General features: G+C 42.5%; 1 protein-coding gene across 5 annotated transcripts in view; it reads left to right on the top strand.

Moving 5' to 3' along the window:
- The window catches only part of LOC109030941 (monocarboxylate transporter 2), a 650,400-nt gene that overhangs the window by 345,918 nt on the left and 282,409 nt on the right, over positions 1-22,073 (top strand). For 2 of the 5 annotated variants that reach the window (XM_019042186.2, XM_019042195.2), the window contains exon 3: positions 9,544-10,090. The exons of the other annotated variants lie outside the window; for them this stretch is intronic. In XM_019042186.2, coding sequence (XP_018897731.1) covers positions 9,715-10,090 — 376 coding nt within the window. In that variant the 5' untranslated portion in view covers positions 9,544-9,714. The remainder of the gene's footprint in view (positions 1-9,543; positions 10,091-22,073) is intronic. 5 annotated transcript variants of the gene reach the window in all.

The raw sequence follows: 22,073 nt of genomic DNA, 5'->3' as shown, positions 1-22,073 counted from the left end.
TGTATTATGGAGAAAATTCAGTGGAATTTTCACAAAAATCCGCACAACCATTTTCATCTGAAAAATTAAATTGCCCGATTATATTTGGCAGTAGCTGATGTGGCTTGGTTCCTTTCTGTTTAACGCGGTCCAATTGTCGCTCCTCTGACGTAAGGTGGTTGCCACAGTCAGGGAAAATGTCAGGGAATTTTAAAAAGTCAGGGAAAACCTGGAAATGTCAGGAAAAATTAGTGAAGTGACATTCAATTCCTCTCTAGAATCGGTTTGACGTTTCGAACAACAAATGGTGCCCGAAAACGTTTTCAAAGCATGTATTTTTAAGCATCCGGCACATCCTCAATTGCCTGGGATTTTATTAAAATATGACATAGAGAAATCGGGTAAACGTTAGGAAATTTCATTTTCGTCGTTCTGCAGCAACCCTAAGAATAGGCTCTTTGAACCTGGGACTGTCGGGGAAAATGACGAAAATGTCAAAGCATGTATTTTAAGCATCCGGCACATCCTCAATTGTCAGGGAATTTCACTAAAATATGACAGAGAAATCGGGTAAACGTTAGGAAATTTCATTTTCTATATTCTGTAGCAACCCTAAGTACAGGCTCTCTAAACCTGGGAATGTCGGGGAAAATGACGATAATGTCATGGAAAACTCGTCAGGTCACATTTATTTGCATTCATGAGTGGGTTTGACGTTTTGAAGAACAAATTTTCCCTGAAAACTATTTCTAACCATGTCTTTTTACCAATCTGGCATTTACACAAACAAGCAGGGCCGGATTTACCTACTTGCCGCCCATGGATGGGCCGCCTGTATTTTGCCGCCCCCTTATTCTCATTCGTTTTGAAACATCAATAAAAACCATCAAGTGAACGTGCAGCGGTGAGGAGTGTATAAGACGCGTTTTGTTTACTCGTGTTAGACGCATTTTTTGCAAGCCCTGTCAACATTACAGCAAAAGTTCACGGAACTTTGCGCGAAAATTAAGTTCCGTAAACCTATCTGTCTGGACGAGGCCTTCTATTTCTAAGAAATGAACGAAAAAAATATATGAAAGAACAAACTGACCGCACTGTGTTTGGCGCAATGCGTGAAGCATTCCTACAGTCTTGTAGGCGCTATGCGTTTCACACAGACTGCTGCTGAACGCACTGTGTTTGACGCAATGCGTGCGGTATTCATGCAGTCTTGTAACGCAATGCGTGAAGTATTCATGCAGTCTTGTAGGCGCTAATACGTGTTACATGCCGACCGCCGCCGCGTCGAGGGCTTCTCCTTTTCATCTTAAGTCCTCGTCATCATTGCTCTCTGCGCCGCGACATTCCAGGCCAAATTGCGTGTTCCGTTCCTCTCTTTACTCGACCAATTAAAGGTGCTGTCTCTTATACTGACAAAAACGACAAAATTAGAAATTACTATACTCTCAGGAATTGGAGAACTCCAGGAGGATCCACCAATACTGCAGTTCGATCATCACCGCATTTTGGCCATCGTCCGAGGCGCGAAACCTTGATTTTTTATTTCGGATGCATCCGTCGACGAGACGGAGAATCCCGCGTGGCAGTTGTGCGAGGTTACGGTCAGCTCGCGGAAATGCAGCGGGGAAGGCGCGAGAAGAGATCCCGGCCACGGTGACCGACCCGGGCCCGAGCACGAGATGCATTCCTCCGGTAAATTGAAACGTTGCGCGGAAGGGTCCCCGCGTGGCAAGGAGCCTCCGTGCCCCCTCGCCCCCCTACAACGGGGCACCCACGGCGACAGCCCCCCCTTCCCGCATCACACAATGGGCACAGATTGTGTAATAGAGAACAACTCAAGGGGGCTACGCATGAGAAATGCATAATATTCAGTGGGTCTCAATAGTGGTTGAAGCGAACAAAAACCATTTTAAGCTCATCAGAAAAATTTTCAACCCCCCCGCCCCCCATTTTTTGGGCACAGATTGTGTAATAGAGAACAACTCAAGGGGGCTACGCTTGAGAAATGCATAATATTCAGTGGGCCTTTATAGTGGTTGAAGCGAACAAAAATCATTTTAAGCTCATCAGTAAAATTTTCAAACCCCCCCCCCCCCCCCGCCCTCCATTTTTTGGGCACAGATTGTGTAATAGAGAACAACTCAAGGCGGCTACGCATGAGCAATGTATAATATCGAGTGGGCCTTACTAGTGGTTGAAGCGATAAAAAAAAAACATTTTAAGCTCATCAGTGAAATTTTCAACCCCCCCGCCCCCCAATTTTTTTTTTCTTGTAAAGAACGGTTTGAAGCATTAGCAGTGATTTATGTATAAAGCCGTATCTGGAAAACGACGGATGACGCGGTTTTTAGGGAAAACAGCTTTGTTGACTGCACGAACCCTCAGAAGCAAATGTGCAAATGTTTAGACTCCGATCTCAATTCTCGAGTTGGAAATCAGACAAATGCTGTGTTATATGTACAAAAGGCGGATGTCATATCAACATTTGCCGTTCTTTCACATAACTAGTTGCAGATTGGTGTTTGTATTGATAAGCAAGAGATTGATAAGCTACGTTTCTTTAGTTGCCGTCCACAGCATAAACTCCCGTTACAGCTTCTGTATTTTTCTTCCATACATATCGCTCCAATACAAGAAAATCCAAAGCTTCATTTTGTAATTTTGAGTTTCTAAAGGCATCCCACAATCGACTCGAAAAAATGAAGGATGAATATTTGCTTGTTTTCTTGTTAAACAGTATGTTGTTAGAAAAAATCGGAAATTTGTCGAATGGATATACGGCGTTTTTACTGTGGTCGACAGTACGCAGAATCGCTGTGAGTATGTTGTCAGAAAACATCGGAAAATTGTCGAATGGAGATACGGCGTTTTTACTGTGGTCGACAGTACGCAGAATCGCTGTGAGTATGTTGTCAGAAAACATCGGAAAATTGTCGAATGGAGATACGGCGTTTTTACTGTGGTCGACAGTACGCGAAATCGCTGTGAGTATGTTGTCAGAAAACATCGGAAAATTGTCGAATGGAGATACGGCGTTTTTACTGTGGTCGACAGTACGCAGAATCGCTGTCTGCAGTATGTTGTTAGAAAAAAATGAGAAAATTGTCGAATGGAGATACGGCATTTTTACTTCGGTCGACAGTACGGGAAATCGCTATCCGAATGCGCTGGCGGATGAATAACTCCCAGAGGGTCATTTCCTGCGGGGAAATGAAAGGAGGGATGGACTCGCGGTATCCGCGCCTACCGTGCGCCGCGCTGCAAGACCCGGGGCCCGGCGAGTGCGGGCGACCGAAAGCAACAGGTTCTAATGAGAGATTAGTCAAACGGTCCCGAGGCCGGACGGGCGCAGCGCCCCGCGCCCCCGTCGGCCGGGCCCTGGAGCCGTGCCAGCCCCGAGATGTGCACTCGGCGGGCCCCGGGCCCGATGCATCACCCGCCCGCGACAATAGCGGTAAATTACGACGTGTTATGAGCCGGCAATTATCACTCTCGTCGCCCCATTTTTCATCCGTTTTTATGCGCCCCCTCCGCGCCCGTCGCCGGACAAATTCGCGCAAGTGTTCCGCCGAAGATCATAGGAGGCCAGCTCCGAGATTAGTCGCCCGCTGCGCCGCGGGCTCTTCCACCCGGTCGTAGCTCCGCCGCGTTGAAGTCTTCATTTCAGCCAGTATTTTAGCCACGCTGAAGAATCGATTATTAAAAAGTCTTCATTTCAGCCAGAGTCGTCGGCTATCAGTATTTTAGCCACTCTGAAGAATCGATTATTAAAAGTCTTCATTGAAGCCAGAGTCATCGGCTATCAGTATTTTAGCCACTCTGAAGAATCGATTATTAAAAAGTCTTCATTTCAGCCAGAGTCATCGGCTATCAGTATTTTAGCCACGCTGAAGAATCGAAGTCGTTTACTGCTATCACATTTTTTCCTCGGTTTTAATAGGAGATCAATCGGAATCCGACGTTCGTTTAAGAGACGTTCGTTTTCTTTGTGTATCGTTTCGTGTGGATTTCAACAACCAGCTCACTGAGCCGTATTTTCGTAAGAATTTGAATAGATAGGATGAGTTTTCCAACACCGGAATTCAGTAATGTCCCTTCGTCGCGAATAGGAGGACTGTATTTCGCAATACGGAATTACTAATCCTGGCTCAACTGTAAAATCACGTATTCGCGTAGGAATCATAATGGTATACGTAGGCTGTTTCTAAAACAATTCCGAAACGGTGGTTCCTCATTGCAAAATGCAGTCCAAGACGAAGTGACCCAAGTGAATCCTAACCTAGGACGTTATCCATCAATTTTCCCACCTGTTGCTGGACTGCCCGCCTCCTTCCCCTCGCACCAGTCCGCTCCCCGAACCGAATCCGGTCAAAACGGGAGAGCGTATTGATTTGTGGGCTTTTCTCAACCGTTCGTTACATTTGCCTCCGTTTGTGAAGTGACTGCAATCCTGAGGAAAAACGTCTTGTAGCCAATCGGGTGTTGCCAAATTTCTTATACGTTTAGGTATTTTTAAATGGATTACATTCTGCAACAAGGAACCACTATTTCTGGCTCTTCCATGAAAGCACGTATCTGAATGAGGAAATTAATTGCATATATGTTGTTTCTAAAATGAGCTGGAAATAGTGGTTCCTTATTGCAAAAAGTAATCCAAATAAGAAAATTGGAATATTATCATCTAGTTTTCCGCTCGGTAATGTCCTTTTCTCTCTTTCTCTCTGAGAAGATAATGGAACATATGGATAATGGAAATGCCTCCACGGGAAACGTTTGCGCCATTACATCAATGATACGATGAAAATCAGAGGCGACCACTTTAATTTGTTTATTTGGTTTGTCCTCAAGCTCCTTGCGTCTTTAATGCTTCACTCATTGCCCTTCTTTTCTTTGTTTTGTTAATCTTGAGTAGCGTATCAATATTGGTCGGCTATCACCAGAACCGATGACAATTGTGATAAATTGATGTGCTTTTTTCAGGACTTTAATCCCTGAAAGCGTCCAAAAGTATGAGAGGATTCAATGTTAACAAAAATAATAATTGTAGAAATGAGAATCACGTGCAGGGTTTTTCCAAGGTCAGGAATAATCAAAGTACTTACAAATCTTGTATCTAGAGAGAAATCCAAATTAATGGAAATTCAGTGAAATTGTGATTAATTGATGTGTGTTTTTTCAGGAGTTACACTGGAAAAAAACGCACTGGATCTAGAGTCCAGACTCTTGAAAACATTGACAAGAAAAAATACTCTTAATTCAATTGGATTTTTGCTTGAAGCAAAACGAAACCCGCTTAGATTAAGAGGCTTGGTTCTTGATTTAAGCTAGATTCTGATTGAATCAAGAGTACTTTTTCTTGTCGATGTTTTAAACAGTCTGGACTCTAAACCTAATGTGTTTTTTTTTTCCAGTGTAAGACCCTGATAGCATCCAAAATTATGAGGAGGTATTATAAAGCAACTATAAATGAAGAAATGAAAATCACGTGAAAGGTTTGTTCCTAGGTCAGGAAGGACCAAGTAGATTTAAAAATGTTAGATCTAGAAAATTACAAAAAATTCAACTTTTTACAGAATTTAGGGAACTAACATTTCTTCTCGAAAGAAATTCGGCAACTTTCGAGTGAGGATAAGATGTTTCTCCGTAGGAAGGCCTCGCAGCGCACACCTCCCGTATCACGAGATCTGTTGAATGCAGGTTCGACGGCGCTGCTCTCCGCGCCGTAATAATCGCTGTAATCTATTTTGCATAGGAGAATAATCCCGGAGCAGATTGAGTCGGGAGGGAAGAGTCGGTGCATTCGGAGCCGGAATTTATGGCGCGCTCAAGTTTTAAAGATTCCGAAACGGTTTCATACATATGTATTAAAGCACGCAAGAAACACATGATTTATTCACCTGCTCCGCTCGCCCTGTCTTCGGCTTCGCGAATCCGATTCGCGCGCTCACGTGCTCCGCGCCCCGAGAAAGAGTTCCGTTTTTCGGAGACTCCTTCCGAAACGGAACCAGACGCCCAGAAAAGCGAGACGCGGGCGAGGCTGTAGGCGGAGGCTCGGCCCGAACTTTTCGCAAGGATTTTTTCCGAGATCGTAGTTTTTGGGCAATTTTTCCCAGATATGTGACTTTGACAAATAAGCTAAACTTAGAAATCCCCTCATAAGAAGGCGACATCAGCATTAAACTTGAATATATTCTCTTTTATCCTTTATTTTTGGTGATCTCCCAGTTAAATAATACTACTGCACTGGAAAAAAAAACACATTGGTTCTGGAGTCCAAATTCTTGAAAACATTGACAAGAAAAAGGACTTTTGATTCAATCAGATATAAGCTTAAATCAAAAGAAAATCCGCTCAAATTAAGAGACTTGGTTCTTGATATAAGCTTACATTTGATTGAATCAAGAGTATTTTTTCTTGTCGATGTTTTTAAGAGTCTGGACTCTAGATCCAATGTGTTTTTTTTTTTCCAGTGTGTGGCTGCTGGCTGGTGCAGGATTCTGAGTACGTTGAATGAAGGATCGTTGAATCTTTATTTGAATGAAGCATTTAGCATTAAAAAGTTGACGTATCCCAGACGTAAGCAAAACTTGGAAGTGGTTTCGCTTCGAAGTTAAGAAAACGGTGCGGTGCGGTGGCTGCTTGCGCCTCTGTTGGCGTAGTCTCTTTTATTCTATAATTTGAATAATACGCGAACGACTGTTTTGATATATGAGACATTTGGCAACGACAACTCACGAAACTGAACAAACTCAATTTGCCAATCAAAGTTGACTGTCGTAATTTTTCAAAAATCATGTATGACTTTTTAAACCATAATTCAAGGTACTAAATGTAGATAACACTCGAAATGCAGAGTTTAAGTAGGTCCCGAGGATTCCGTCGAGTAAGACCGTATTTCTCGGTACCTCTCTGTGTACTGAATTCTTCTCCCCGGCAACGTACGTAACCAGAATTTTGCGGTGAATAGTTCGTTCTTTGCGGCGAAATTTTTGCACCGGAAGATTAAGAGTTCTCGAGTGTCGAGTGCAGCCGGGTAGTAATAGTAGGGGCAGTAAGAAGATAGAAATCATGATCAAAATATTGTCTCAATACCGCTAAAATGACTTTTGTCTCATTGCAGTATTTCTTAGGTTCCTAAAATTGTTAAGTCGTGTCCAGTAACCTTCCGCGTTGATGAGGATAATGACGCCAAAAAAAAAACGTCGATAAATATAATGCCTCGTTCGCAAATAATGCCGCCGATGCTTAGACTGTTTTACGACAGTCCTAAACTTTCGCGAGACTTGTTTTATTACGGATATTAATCTTCATATTTCGAAGATAATTTTTAGCAATTGTGCCGTTAAAAACGAACCCCTCGTCCGTCGTAGATTACCATAAATTAGTCCGCGCAAGCCATCAAAACGTTTATCCACGCAAGAGTGGAATATGTCCTTTAAGCAGGCGCCAATGCTGGCACTCTCCCTGTTACCTCGCAACCTTAAGTGTCATAAGTTAATGCTGTTCATCTTGTCTTTGGCTCTGTCATTTCAGTATTAAATTCGCCAAGTCATCGGAGCAGCGGTCACTTTGGCCGGTGACGCAAGCGAATTTCAGCGGCCGTGAGAGAAGATAATCGGTGCATCTGCCGACTGTTGACGTTGACGTTGCATTTTATGCCTCTGCGTATGGGCCGTTATGCATCCCCGTATAAGGGCGTGAAAAGAACGTCAAATGATCAGAACAGCGTCATAATGGACTCAACTCTCTCTCTCTCTTCCTCTCTCTAAAGCTCTCATCTCAGGAATCAGGCACGAGTCCAACGAAATAAAATTAGCCGCTTACACTTGGATCTTCACTGTAAAAAAATCCTAAAGGCCCAAAGGTTCTTCCGATGATTTTAAATGAAGGGTATGAATAACTTTCGGACTTTAAGGAGATAATCTTCAGTTTCTAAATTACGGAGGTCTTCAGAAAATGTGTCAAAATCTTGCGCCGTAAAGAAGTCAGCCAGGCCTGGAAAAAGTCAGATGAATATGCAAGTTTTTCAAATTTGTTTGTATAAACTTTTTGGTTAGATTTTGATCAATTATGCTCTTTAATTTAATCTTTTAACGTAGTTCCAATCTCGTTAAAAACCTTACAATTTTATTAACATTAATAAAATGAGGAATTGGCAGCTCCCTTCTGCGATACTTAATGACCATATGGCCACATGATATATGTTCATGTGACTATGGTTTCTGACCCGCTATAATGACATCAATCTGCGTTCCCTCTCCAGCGAACATCTACGAATTTCGCATCTCGAAAACGGGGTAGGAATGAGGGAGAATAAATGTTAAAAAATGGAATTCGAAGACGCGTTCCATCCTAAATAGGTTCCACGCCAATTAAGTTTCCTTACTTCTAGACCGTGACGGAAGAAACGTCATCCTAATTTTTCCATTTACTTTACATGTAAACGTGTCGGTACGACGGATGAAGAGTATTGCAATCCCACGCATACTCTTCTCTGATTTTGGCGCCAGTTATAAGAGAAGCTACACCAGCCAAGGCACGGTTGAGTCAACCGAAAGTGTGATTGGATCAACCCTATCTCTGTTTGGTTTAACTACCCTTATAAATGGCGCCGAAATCAGCCAGGAATTTAGTTGAGATTGTGATTCTGTTTATTCAGGGCAGATGATCTTCTGTCGTAGTCCTGTGGGCTGATTTTTGAAATTTATGGACAAAGCTATAGACAAAGAAGACAAAAAGGATTTGGAGGACTCCCACTGGAGGAAGCGGGTGGTTGCGATGGACGAAGTAGTTAGGTGATAGATTGAACGGTAACCGACATGAGACCCTTCAGTTAGTCCACCATGTTCCCCCTCAGTCCATGAGAACCCCCCATTTCAACCATTAGGATTGCTCCGCTACCGATGTCTTTTTTGTCTATCTCTTTGTCTATCAGTTTCATCAATCAGCCTGCACACTGAAAAAAACGGTATGCTGTTTTAGCACCTAGGATATCAAAAGTGTGTCCGGTGATCCTAAGATGCTGCCTTGATTGCCCGTGCAATTGAATTTGCATTTGCAGGATGTGAAGATAACTGCGGGGGCGGTAAAGACAGTATCTTGGGATCACCAGACACATTTTTGACTACATACACATACATATGAGTCGCTTTTACAGCGCTCTTTGGCGCTGTACGACGCCTAATCGCCACAAAGCTCGGTCTTCCCACAGGTCATCAGGGAGTTGACACTCCCTCATCTCATTTAACACCCCCTGTCGCCAACCTCTCACTGGGCGTCCCCCACGTCTCCTCCCAGGAGGAACCCAATCAAATCCCCCATCCCCGTCTCTTTGGCGCTGTACGACGCCTAATCGCCACAAAGCTCGGTCTTCCCACAGGTCATCAGGGAGTTGACACTCCCTCATCTCATTTAACACCCACTGTCGCCAACCTCTCACTGGGCGTCCCCCACGTCTCCTCCCAGGAGGAACCCAATCAAGCATCTTTTTTGGCAGCCTCTCTTCTGTCATCCTATTGACATGTTTGACTATCAGATGCTAAAACAGCATATTATTTTTTTCAGTGCGTAAGCTTATTTTTCGCTGACTTCCGGACGAGTTCCTTCCGGTATATAGATGGACTAGAAGTGCGAATCATCCGAGTGTGATTTTAATTCGGCGGATGCAGGAGGTCCTGGAACTGGGGGGTGTTGTGCGGGGGCCTCGGGGTGTGATGTGAAGTGGCCCCTCGTTTGATGTCTGATGGGAGCAGGAGGCTGGTGGCGGTGGGGGCCTCGGGCTCGGGGCTGTTCCGCTCTCGCTCGCTCCCGCACCTCTTCGCCTCGGACTCGGGGGTCGGGGTCTCGGGCGTCGGGAGCTTCAGCGACGGGCACTCCGGGCACTCCCACTCCCACTCGGGCGGCGCCTCCGCCAAGCTCCCCGGCGGCCTCGTCGCCGAGCTCCGCCAGCTCCTCACCCTAAAGCAGCACTACTACCCGGAGGGCGGCTGGGGCTGGGTCGTCGTCGTCTGCGCCCTCTTCGTCCAGATCCTCGCGCACGGGCTCCACCTCGGCGTCGGCATGCTCGTCCTCGAGATCACGCACCGGTTCCGCCAGGAGGCCGTACAAGCAGGTAATCAAACACTCTTTTTCGTCTTAATACACGGAGAAAAAAACTCGTGCGTGGGACCCGAAGTTTAGGTCATATGGATCTCTAAAGTTATCGGATTGAGCATCTGAACACTTTAGGTCTAGCTGTCGAGGTTCGGATCACACATCTGAAACTTCAGTTCTTACATCTGAAGTACTTCAGATGTGAGAACCGAAGTTTTTCGGTTGTGAGAACCGAAGTTTTTCGGATGTGAGAACTGAAGTTTCAGATGTGTGATCCGACCCTCGACGGCTAGACCTAAAGTGTTCAGATGCTCAATCCGAAAACTTTAGAGATCCATTTGACCTAATCTTCGGGTCCCACGCACGAAGTTTTTTTCTCCGTGATAGTTGGACCGCGTCAAGCAGTAAGGAACCCAGCTACATCAGCTCCTGTGTATTTAAATTTGGCACTTTAAGTTTTTACATGCCGGCCAGCGGGCCGATCATTGAAATTGATAGACAAAGCTGTGGACAAAGGAAACAAGAGAAATATGGAGAGATCCTATTGGTGGAAGCGGGTCGTTGCGATGGACAAAGGAGGTAGGCAAGAGACGAACTAACGGCAACCCACGAGAAACCCGACAGTTAGTCTATCATTTTCTCCCTTTGTCGATAGGAGCCACCCATTTCAACCAATATGATCGCTCCATACTCCCTATGTCTTCTTTGTCAATGGCTTTGTCCATCAATTTCAATAATCATTCCGCAGGTTGGCCTCGCGGTCAGCGCGCCTGACTCTGGACCAATAGGTCCCCGGTTCGAATATCGGTAGCGGCGAACACTTTTCAAGGAGCTCACGAGTGGATCTACAGAGACAGACTCCACTCCGCCTTAATCTCTGAAAATTTGAAAGCCTGGATCTTGAAAGTGTATGAACCCTAACTTGATGCTCATTTAAGTTGCAAAATCCTCAAATGGATTAGAAACGTCTATTAATTTTTTTTAAAAAAAAATTGTTCACATGCAATCGGTTTTAAAGATTTTTTCGCGGATTTTAGTGAATTTTTTCCGTAGTGCAAAGTGAATTGTTTATAATTTTTGAAGGAATCCGCACAAACTGTCTCTTGTAAAATATTAAATTGCCCAATAAAATTTGGCAATAACTAATGTGGCTTGGTTCCTTCCTTCTAAATGGGGTCCAATTGCATCTTGAAAGAGGCGGTCCAAATGTTTATATGTGTTTTAGATCGGTTTCATCGTGCAGATATGGTTCAGTCCAGTGTTGAAGCACTCCTTGCGCATGACACTTGATTAATTTATGAGTATGGAGTCGGATCTGACTGGGCCAAGAAAACGTAAGAACTGTAATCTCATAATGACAAGCACCCCTTACCTACGTAGCGGCAGGGAAGATGTTCACCCCATCAGCGCTTTCATCTAGCAATGGTTCCTGTAGGACTTTTACTAATGGCATATTCATAATCAATTACGCAGAGCCATATGGTGTACTGTTAAGTAACCCTGTCACAAAGTTCTCTTTGAACTCCCTATACTCGAAGAATTTTGTAAAAGCAACCGGTATTTTCATCGTCATCTCGCATGTCCCAAATTCCGGGAAACGAAAAGAAGTATCCTCATAGTTGAACGTGATCTTTGGCTGTTGTGTGAAGCCTATTCGAACATTACTGAGAACTAATAGGGGAGGGGGAGGAAGAAAATTCACCAATCCAACTGTACCATCTTATGCCAGGCTGCAGTATCTACATACAGTGCAATGATGCAAGCTCTGTACTCATTGGTGGTCATCAGCTTGGGTATTTTATACTGTAAAGTCGCTAACTTTTTTTTTTTTTTTTTTTTTTTTTTTGCCAAAATAGCCAGTTAGGCTTGCCATGGTCAGGGAATTTTAAAAGATCAGGGAGCACCTGGAAACGTCAAGGAAAATGACGAAAGTGTCTGGGAAAATTATTAGGTCACCTTTATGGAATACTTGGGATACCTTATGAATTACTTGTAGTTTATTTTATGGGTTTGACAATTCGAAGCACTGATTTTGGATGGAAACCATTTCAAATTACATCTTTTAAATCGTCTTGCGTATCCATGATTGTCACGGAATTTTACCCAAATGTGTCAGGGAAATCAGGGAAACGCCACGGAATTTCATTTTCTAAATCCTGTGGCAACCCTGGCGAAAGTGTATCGAACTTCAATAGCGCCAAATTCGTGACCGGCGAAAATTCGAAACGCATCGAACCACCGACCGGCTTCACTATGAGGCGAGTAAGGCGTTCTTGGCGACGCGCGACGCCGCACCAGAATCACCAAATGGGTGCACGTTAAGCGCGCAGCTGCACGGGGTCCTTCCACGGCCGCGACCAGCGCAGCGCACAGTGGATCGAGTCTTTCGGAGAGGTCGGACAAAATTCAGAAACTTTAAATGCTTTTAACACTCTGTTTATTCAAATGTTTGAGATTTTATAAGTGGTTCCAATAGTTTTTTCGTGAAATTTACTTTTAGGAGCACCCCTTAAAGTTTAAAATATGACGTAATTTACATCAAAATTCGCAGTTGTAGTGAACCATTTCTTGTTCGACCTCTCTGATTGACTCGATCCACCGTGCGGCGCGGCGCAACATTTAAATTTCAACGGGACCGTATACGCTCTTCGTCGGCGGGCCACGTTTTTTCGCGGTATGCGGTCGCTCCGAAATCAAATATTTTGCTCATGTTCCGTTCCGCCTATCTTGCGTGGGATCAGATTCATTAATATTTAGCAACCTGCCGGAGCCATTGTTTTCCCCACCGCACCGGTCGCGCGGCTCGGGTTACGGGCGCCAGCGAACGCGGATGACGGAAGGACTCGTCGCTGTGAGGATATTCTTTGACGGTTGGTATCGCCGGAGCGGTCCTCTTTTCAAAAGAGGAAATCTGAGTCGTCCTAAGCGCCACCAGATGTTGCTTATGGTCGTGTTCATAGCCGTCCCCAAAACAGCCTCACTCAGGGTTGCCACAGTCAGGGAAAACCGGGAAATGTCAGGAAAAATGACGAAAATGTCAGGGAAAATTTGTTCAATCACCTTCATTTGCTTTCTAGAATGGGTTTGAGGTTTCGAACAACAAATTTTGCCTGAAAACTAGTTTCAATTATGTCTTCTCAGCCATCCGTCACATCTTCAATTGTCAGGGAATTTCACCAAAATGTGTCAGGGAAATCAGGGAATACGTATGTATGTATGTATGTATAAGCCGCTTCCGCGCCGCTTATAAATTTTGCCTGAAAACTATTTTCAATTATGTCCTCTTAACCATCCGTCACATCTTCAATTGTCAGGGAATTTCACCAAAATGTGTCAGGGAAATCAGGGAAATGTCAGGGAATATCATTTTCTAAATTCTGTGGCAACTCTGCTCTTTCTCTAGGAGGCTCTATATGGTTTCAATCCTACACTGAGAAAAAACGTTCGGTCAAATGAACGGTAGATACGGTGTTCAATATCAGCCGGTATTTTGCCTGGTTTTGTGCATCTTGACGTGAAACGAAGATCAGAACCGTAATAGCCCTTATATTGGTTGGTGAAATAAGGATTCTTAGTGCGAGCAGATTTTACCTCGCACTGTCAATCGTTTGTCCTTCCCCCGATAACATCATCAGCCCTTTTTATGCCTATGAAGAATTTCTCGCGGTTGGACAGAAAAATCAACTGAGGCATCTCGGAGACGGGTGCAATGATCGCCTTCAGCAATCTCATACAAAATATCAAGAAGATACGCCAACCTCTTATTGATTTTTCGTTCTAGGCTATATGATTTCAGTCTGTTGTGAAAAAATTCTAGATGTCTAGTCGTGTTAATACCGCGCCATGAGGAAAATTCTGGAAGTAAGTTGCCCACGTTTTTGCACGCCACCAATAATACTCGTTTAAATTTGAGAAATGTTTGACAGCCTCCTTATTCTCTTTAAACTTGCGTAAGAAACCTTCTGTCTTTACGTTGATCTCATCAAACATAGTTTCATGAAGTTCACTAGATACATTGGTTCTTAAATTATCTTTCAAGTATTGAATGTAACTCCGTTATTCGATAGTATCTCATAAGATAACACCTTATTTCTCGCATTGACAACTGACAACACACATTGCGGCACTTCGTAAGGCGGAATTCATATGACAACTGACGAAGCAAATTCCACCACTTTGTAAGGCGGAAGTTAACTTCTCAAACTTTTTTTTTTTGTAAGTATCGACAAAAGCAGAAGCTTGCAAGAACCGACCGGAGCTGTGCCGGCCGGCGGCGTATCGCACTCGCTGATGAGCTACATCAACAATGGAGCCGTGTCCGAAGTTGATGCCAGCCCGCCAGCCCTGATGTTTGATGCTTGATCCTGATGCGTGAATGACAGCTAGATGAAGGATGGCTTGTGCCTCAAAACCGGATTCAAGAGTGCACGGTTGCGAAATTCTCCTCGACTTCTGTCATCAGCAGCCAACTCCTTGTCCACAATAAATAAATAATGATATATGTAACGTAAAATAATAAAAACAATGAAGAATCATCTAAAAATAAAATATATAATAATGCAGTGGAACAAAAACACATTGGATCTAGAGTCCAGACTGTTAAAAATATCGACAAGAAAAAGTACTCTTGATTCAATCAGAATCTAGCATTAAATTAAGAACCAAACCTCCTAATTTAAGCAAAAATTGATTTTGACTGATAGGTTTTGATTCAAGCAAAAATCCGATTGAATCGAGAGTATTTTTTCTTGTCAATGTTTTTAAGAGTCTGGACTCCAGATCCAATGTGTTTTTTTTTTCCACTTTACCATAGAACAAAGTAATACCGTAAAATAGTAATTTATCATAAAAAATACAAACAAATCTGGCTTATACCGTTCCGAGCTCAGCTCATAAAAGAAATAACTGGTGGAACACACCATTTTGTAGCTAGAGTTAGTTTGGTTCTGGACCAACTAGCGATTTTCTACTTTGGGTTGCAATCATTCCCATCTTTTCGAAAATTTTAGTCAATCCACCCAGAACAAAGCATACTTAGGGGGTCGCAATTTGTTTTATTTTTTGCAGCTTTAGGGCAATATAACGCCTTTATCTGTACTGGTATTATATTTTATTTGGTGTTCAGGTAATTTAACATGATTGTATTCATATTTTAAAAATTTCATTAATATGAAGGGGGAAACGGTATGATTGGTATCGGATGTCAAGAATATTTTGTTTCGGTTGGAATGAATGCAATCAAAGCACAGATGATCTCATGATGAATCCACGTCAAATCGCTATAATTGTAATGTTTTTCTAATGTCGGTTTCCCTACCCACCTGGCAACTGTTTTCGTGTCTACGATCTACTTTTTGATTCGTCCGGATTTTTAGACTTCTCCGAACTTAATATAATTAAAACTGAAACTCGCTCACTTTTTTTCAGCCGCAGCACAAATTAGGGATTGGTTGATTCCTTGCCTCAATATTTTTAACCCTACAGAGTGAGAAATGCATAGAACCATCAGCTGGCTTAAGTCGCGTAATTTTGAGATGTCAACAAAAGACAAAGATTCAGCTGGTTTAACTTGGAAAACAAACCTTAATTCATCAAAATTAATTGTTGCAAGGTTTTTGAGAAAGAAAGAAATAGATTTTTTGTCTACAACTAATATTTTGAAAATTTTTCCGATCACAGGAAAGCTAGAAATTTCGTGTAGTTCTGGATACAAAGTATATCCCTTTCAGTAGAATATAACCCATTAGGTGCTGGTCCTGTTTTCCAGACATTCAGGCTCTGTGGTTGTGAGGTCATACATGTTCAATTCTGACAAGAAACTTCGAAAAACTTAAGCACCTCCTTCCTGATGACCTTCTTCTTAAGTATCTTCTCCCGAAGTACCTTCTTAAGTATCTTTTCCTGGAGTATCTTCTTTCGCACAAATTTCGATGCTTTCTTGGCATGTCTATTTTCTGCATCACTGAGCTCAGATTCCTTCAGAGATGTTCGTTTCCGTTTTATAGAAGATTTATTTTCTACATCACTTAGATCACATGTATTTTATTTATGAAATCGTTCATTATGATTAGTAAGACCGTTTGAAATATGATTAATGTAAGAAGAGATTAGCCAAGGTGTTCTGTATGTATTTTGGCTTGCGAGCGTAACTGTTCTTTTGCGGCAGGAAAATTGCTGATGTCACGCTTCAGTATTTTTACTATTTCATGAAATGGCGAATTCAATTGTAGCACCGAACATATAGTCGCTATGGATTAACTATATACTGGTGGCTGGTGCTTTACACTTCTAGCTAGTGCAACTACTCTCATGGTTGCCGCGCCAAAATCCGTTAAAAGTATAGTCGAGATGGTGATACCTTTTTTTTTAGTGTTGTCACAGTGTCAACAAGACAATTTTTTCCTCATACTTTGAGGGAAGGGGGCGTGGACCCCAGGGAAAGCGTTTTTAGAATAAAAAATCATACCTTTAAAACGTCTTTTTTTGATCCAAAGAATCTTCTCCTTCAATATTCGTATTTAATCCTGGGACACTGTAGTATCGACATGACGTTAAGGTTACGGAACGGAGTTAATTATATTTCATCGTTCAGGAAACGACGACTCCCGTAATTCTGCCAAGTTCCGCCGAGTTCCGCCGGATTTTTTTCGCTCAATGTGGAATCTTGAACGGTAGGAATCTGCTCGATAACTCTGAAACGGCGCGAGGCGCCCGTTTAAAAATACCGATTAAACGATTGATTTCTTGGTGGAGGCGGGGAGAGCAGCGGCTGCGGTCGGCATTCGGCTCGAAATGAATAAGTTTTAATGGAGAATAAACAAGTCGGTAAATTATCGCGGGGAGCGTGTTACGCTCGACCCATTTCCAAGGAGACAAGAGCATCGAAAACTATGCCTTGACAGATGACTTTATTTCCCAGGTCAAGAATCCAGCGTTCCGCTTGAATTCGAGCGGCTCTTGCGTGAGTGAGTGTCGAGCATAAAGTAGCCTCAGAAAACTCCCGTGCTGAGCAGTAACGCCGCACAGTGGATCGAGCCAATCAGAGAAGTCGGATATGAAATTTTTGACTGAAACTGCGAAATTCGATTTGTTTTGTTACATTTAAAATTCCGAGGTGATTCCGGAAATTTTTGACTGAAACTGCAAATTTTGATGTGTATTTTATTACATTTTAAATATTAACAAGTGCTTCCAGTAGAAAATTTCACGAGGAAACCAATGGAACCTTTTTTTGGAACCTCAAAGTTTAGTGAATCGAGTCACTCAGAGAGATCGGACATGAAATTTTTGACTTAAACTGCCAAAATTCGATGTGTATTTTGTTACATTTCAAATGTTACGAGGTGCCTCCGGAAGAAAATTTCACGAGGAAACCAATGGAACCTTTTTTAGAACCTCAAAGTTTAGTGAATCGAGTCCATCAGAGAGATCGGACATGAAAATTTTGACCGAAACTGCAAAATTCGATGTGTATTTATTTATAGGTATTTGTTACATTTTAAATTTTACGAGGTGTTTCCGGAAGAAAATTTCACGAGGAAAGCAATGGAACCTTTCTTAGAACCTCACAGTTTTGTATAAACGGAGTTAAAAGCTTTTGAAGTTTTCAAATTTCGTCTGACATCTCCGATTGACTCAATCCAATGTGCGCCGTATGAACATCGTAGCCTAGCCCGATTTTTTTCGTTAAGGTGATTCGATGGACGCCATATTTTGTGTCAGAACGGCATGCGATATATCGCATCAATTGGTTCCATTATTTCAGCTACTCGTCATTTTTCTCCAATTTTGAGATCGCAATTCTGTTGTCAGGAGACTGAAGCAGTCACTTATCAATTTTAACAAAGAAATTCAACGTAATAAAGGCGTGGTTTTTTCAGAGAGAAAACATCGCATTCGAGTGCAATTTCGATATCAGTATCGAATGCGATGTTTTCTCTCTGAAAAAACCACACCTTTATTACGTTGAATTTCTTTGTTAAAATTGGTAAGTGAGTGCTTTAGTCTCCTGACAACAGAATTGCGATCTCAAAATTGGAGAAAAATGACGAGTAGCTGAAATAATGGAACCAATTGATGCGATATATCGCATGCTGTTCTGACACAAAATATGGCGTCCATCGAATCACCTTAATCACGCATTACATTCACAGAGATAATGAATTTTTGTTGGCGTCCAGGGTTTTTACTAGTTCGGAATATCCGGACATAGTAGTGTTTCTTTAAGGGCGCTCCGGGAGCATTGAAAAAGTACGGAAATTTCGCCAGGGGTTCCGGAATTTTTTCGCTGTCATGCCGCGCGTGTCTATAAAAATAGGCTGAAATGTCATAAATATCGGTTCAATTCTGTTTAGCTCGTACGGAATTACTTACGAATTGAACCGATAGTTTTTCAAAGGTATGATCAACATGACCGATTTCAAATTAGGCTTCTAAAAGAACATACATTTTTCGGAAATCGAAAATCGCCAACAAAGCGGATGGAACGGTTTTTCTTGTTTTTCTCGCATTAGCAATTTCGGGGCTTACTTGATTTGGAAGATAATCGGTTGAAACCTGTTTATTTCGCACGAAATTACAACTCGACGAGGCGTGAAAAAAGGTGCAGATCCGAGATTTCGCAACTGTCCCGCGAATTGATTCGGCTCCGCGGCGGCCTCTCGCGACGGGATGGGTTGAATTTAATTGAAGAGTCGTGTTTGTACCGCGGCGTGACAAATTCGTTCCGAACGTGGAACGTGGGCTCAGCGTGTGCCAAACTGATGGCTGATGGGCTCCAAATGGGCATCCGTGATTTATGGACGCCGCTTACCGGTTCCGCGCTCCACGCCTTTGTCACATCGAGCGCATTTGCGATTCTCGCTGGGTTTCGACCATTGAGACTCTTGTAAACCAATCGAAATATACCGAGGCAACCTACCGAGAATCGATTGTTTGCATTACATTGAAATGGAGGCAAAACAAAGTTCCGAATTTTACATTTAGAGCAGGGTTCAGATCGCCAGAGTGGGTATCGACCATGAGAACACGTGTAAAACAATCGAAATATACTGAGGCAGGCTGCCTCCTGTAGAATCGATTGTTTATACGTATTAGATTGAAATAGAGGGAATATGAAGTTCAGAAGGCTCACATCTCCAGAAAGGGTCTCGACCGTTAAGACACGCGTAAAACAATCGAAATATACTGAGGCACTGAGGCAGCCTCCCTCGTCTAGAATCGATTGTGTTCACGTCAGATTGAAATAGACGGAAAACAAAGTTCCGAATTTTGAGCGTTCACCACGTTAGTAGCACACGCTTTTTCCCGTCGTTTTGCTGCGAGTATGTTACTAATGGATCCATTGGTAAAGGCCCGCACTGCTCCAGGGAACCGGCGCCATTTTTCGTGCCGGGAAGCAATACCTAGTTTCTCAATTTTATTTATGAACCATTTCTACCTTTTTTCTCCTATTTTGTCCACTTTATGTAATGCCTGTAGGCTTGTCTTTGAGAAATTAATATCTTTACGTTTTAAAACTCTGCAACGTACACGGAGAAAAAAAACTCGTGCTTGGGACCCGAAGTTTAGGTCATATGGATCTCTGAAGTTTTCGTATCTGAACACATTAGGTCTAACTGTCGAGGTTCGGATCACACATCTGAAACTTAAGTTCTTACACCTGAAGTACTCCAGATGTGAGAACCGAAGTTTTTCGCATGAGAGAACCGAAGTTGTTCAGATTTGAAAACTGAAGTACTTCAGATGTAAGAACTGAAGTTTCAGATGTGTGATCCGAACCTCGACAGCTAGACCTAAAGTGTTCAGATGCTCAATCCGAAAACTTCAGAGATCCATATGACCTAAACTTCGGGTCCCACGCACGAGTTTTTTTTCTCCGTGTATACTTTTATTTATTGGCTCTTTCAAGCATCGTTCAAATTTTTAGTCGTTGGAAATCTTAAAAAAATTGTTGGGTACAATGTACCCCTTCACTACATGGGTAACCTAAAATGGGTACACCGGTCATATTGAGTTGGCTGTTCCACAAATTACGGAGAACGCATTCTTTTGTCGCGTTCCAATTTTTCGAGAAAAAATTCGCAACACGACATCGTCAACAAAGCTTGAACACTACTTGGAGAACACGAACGACTCGGCTAACTACCGTCGTTCCCAGTAATTAAATCGGGAAGAAGAAGCGCATTCCGCTGTCAACGGAGGTGAATGCGCGCGACGTCATTTAGCGGCTAGTTGTAAAAGCGAAATTATCATGCAATCAAAAGGGAGAGAAAAAGAGTTTACCCGCGCGTCACTTTATAGTGCCCCGTTTCCTTGTACGTCACTAACGATTATCGTTTCTTTGTTTGTTTCAGGTATGTAATGTTTGTTGAACTCCGTTCCGGTCCTTTGCCTCCTTCGAATAGGGTATGGAAACTTTTATTTATTCCCTAACCGGGCCAGTGTCATGTTCTTACCTATCTGATGCTTGTTCCTTCCTTATAGCGCAGTTGCTTACAAAATGAAATTGGAGTGTCGGACACTGTCGACGGGAAGAGGGACCTCAGTTCAGAAAAGTATGGCCGGAGAGCGATTATTGTCAAGTTGAGTGGGAAAATCGGTCTTTTCCAGAACTTTCAACTTGCGGACTCTCTGTCGCCCGAAGCTTTTGATGAATGGGTCCGTTACGCTGAGGAGGTACAGCCAATTGAGCTGATGTTCCGAAGGTCGAAGCTGCGTCGAAATTGCGATGAGCATATTAGATGAGACTGAAATTCTCTCCTCAATGCACCGTTTAATGAGTTATTTAGATGAAAGGCGTAACTGTTTTCAGGAAAGAAGTTTTCTTCATACTTCCACTTTTTTTAACCGATGCTGAACGACCAATTGTCAATAAATGGTGATGCGCACCACCATATCAATGCATATCTTTCCGTAAATTGTAAAATAAATGGTAAATGTTTAAAAAGGAGGAGTATCGTTAAGGGCCTTTTTTGGAGCCCATCCTGAAATCCCTCAACTCTGCGATTTTTTGGTCATTGAAGGTATTTATTCGATAGAATGCTTCATGTTTTGGTCAATTCCAGTTTATTTCGGGGTCCAACACTGGTCTAAACGTGGGTCTGAAGGCCAATTTTTGCGAATAATGCGGGTTTTGCTACATTCGACGCGCTGTTTAGAAGTCAAAGGCAAATTCGAAGATAACACAGAATTATGATACCAAGACATCTCTTTTTTAGTTAATTTACTACCTACCAGTGCCTTAAAATACACACACATTGATATTTAAAAGACACCATTTCGTTTAATGTATGTGGTCATTTTGTAATCTTGCATTTGGAATAATAGGAAACGAACAATTAGTAAATCCAATAATAAGTATAGATTCTCTTGCTTTGAAGGGGTCCATTTAGCAAAATTGTTCCGAACCGACCAAAAAAAAACACCTTCCGGTGGTTTTGGTACCTAAAGTGTCCTTGTGGTGAATAATTTTTTGCCATTTTTGGGCTTCTTCTTGCTGCCATACATACAATGAAAATGTTTTTATAAAGACATAAGTTAGTGTCCCCTTCGGCGTGTATGAAACAATCGACAAAAGTATGGGTGCTAAATAAATAAGATTCTCCGAGACTAAAAGACCGAATCGTATAACTTTGTTTTCTCGTCCAGTTGTAAGATCTTCTTTTCTACAAAAAGAAATCACTTCTCTCATGGCCTGAAACCCCAATAAAATGCTGATTATCATTCCGCGTGGAGGTAACGCTAAAAAATAACACTTCCACACAATCTTAAATAAGACATAACGTGTATTTCACGCATGTGTGCATTTGTAAGTATTCGGAAATTGCTCTGTAACAAAATGGGATCGTGTTAATGGGCAATTTCTTATTGCCACGACGAAAGTTTGTGTCACGCTGGACCACTTGGAACACGAGAAACGAATTAATTATACAGCAACAATACAGGACTACTGCTTTTTTGATACGGAAATGTATTTGAACTAAATACTATTTAGTCCAGGC

This window comes from Bemisia tabaci, chromosome 5 (assembly GCF_918797505.1).
Source record: "Bemisia tabaci chromosome 5, PGI_BMITA_v3".
In the NCBI taxonomy this organism is placed as follows: domain Eukaryota; kingdom Metazoa; phylum Arthropoda; class Insecta; order Hemiptera; family Aleyrodidae; genus Bemisia; species Bemisia tabaci.
The sequence above is the reverse complement of the archived record's forward strand: the minus strand, read 5'-3'. Positions and strand labels throughout refer to the sequence as shown.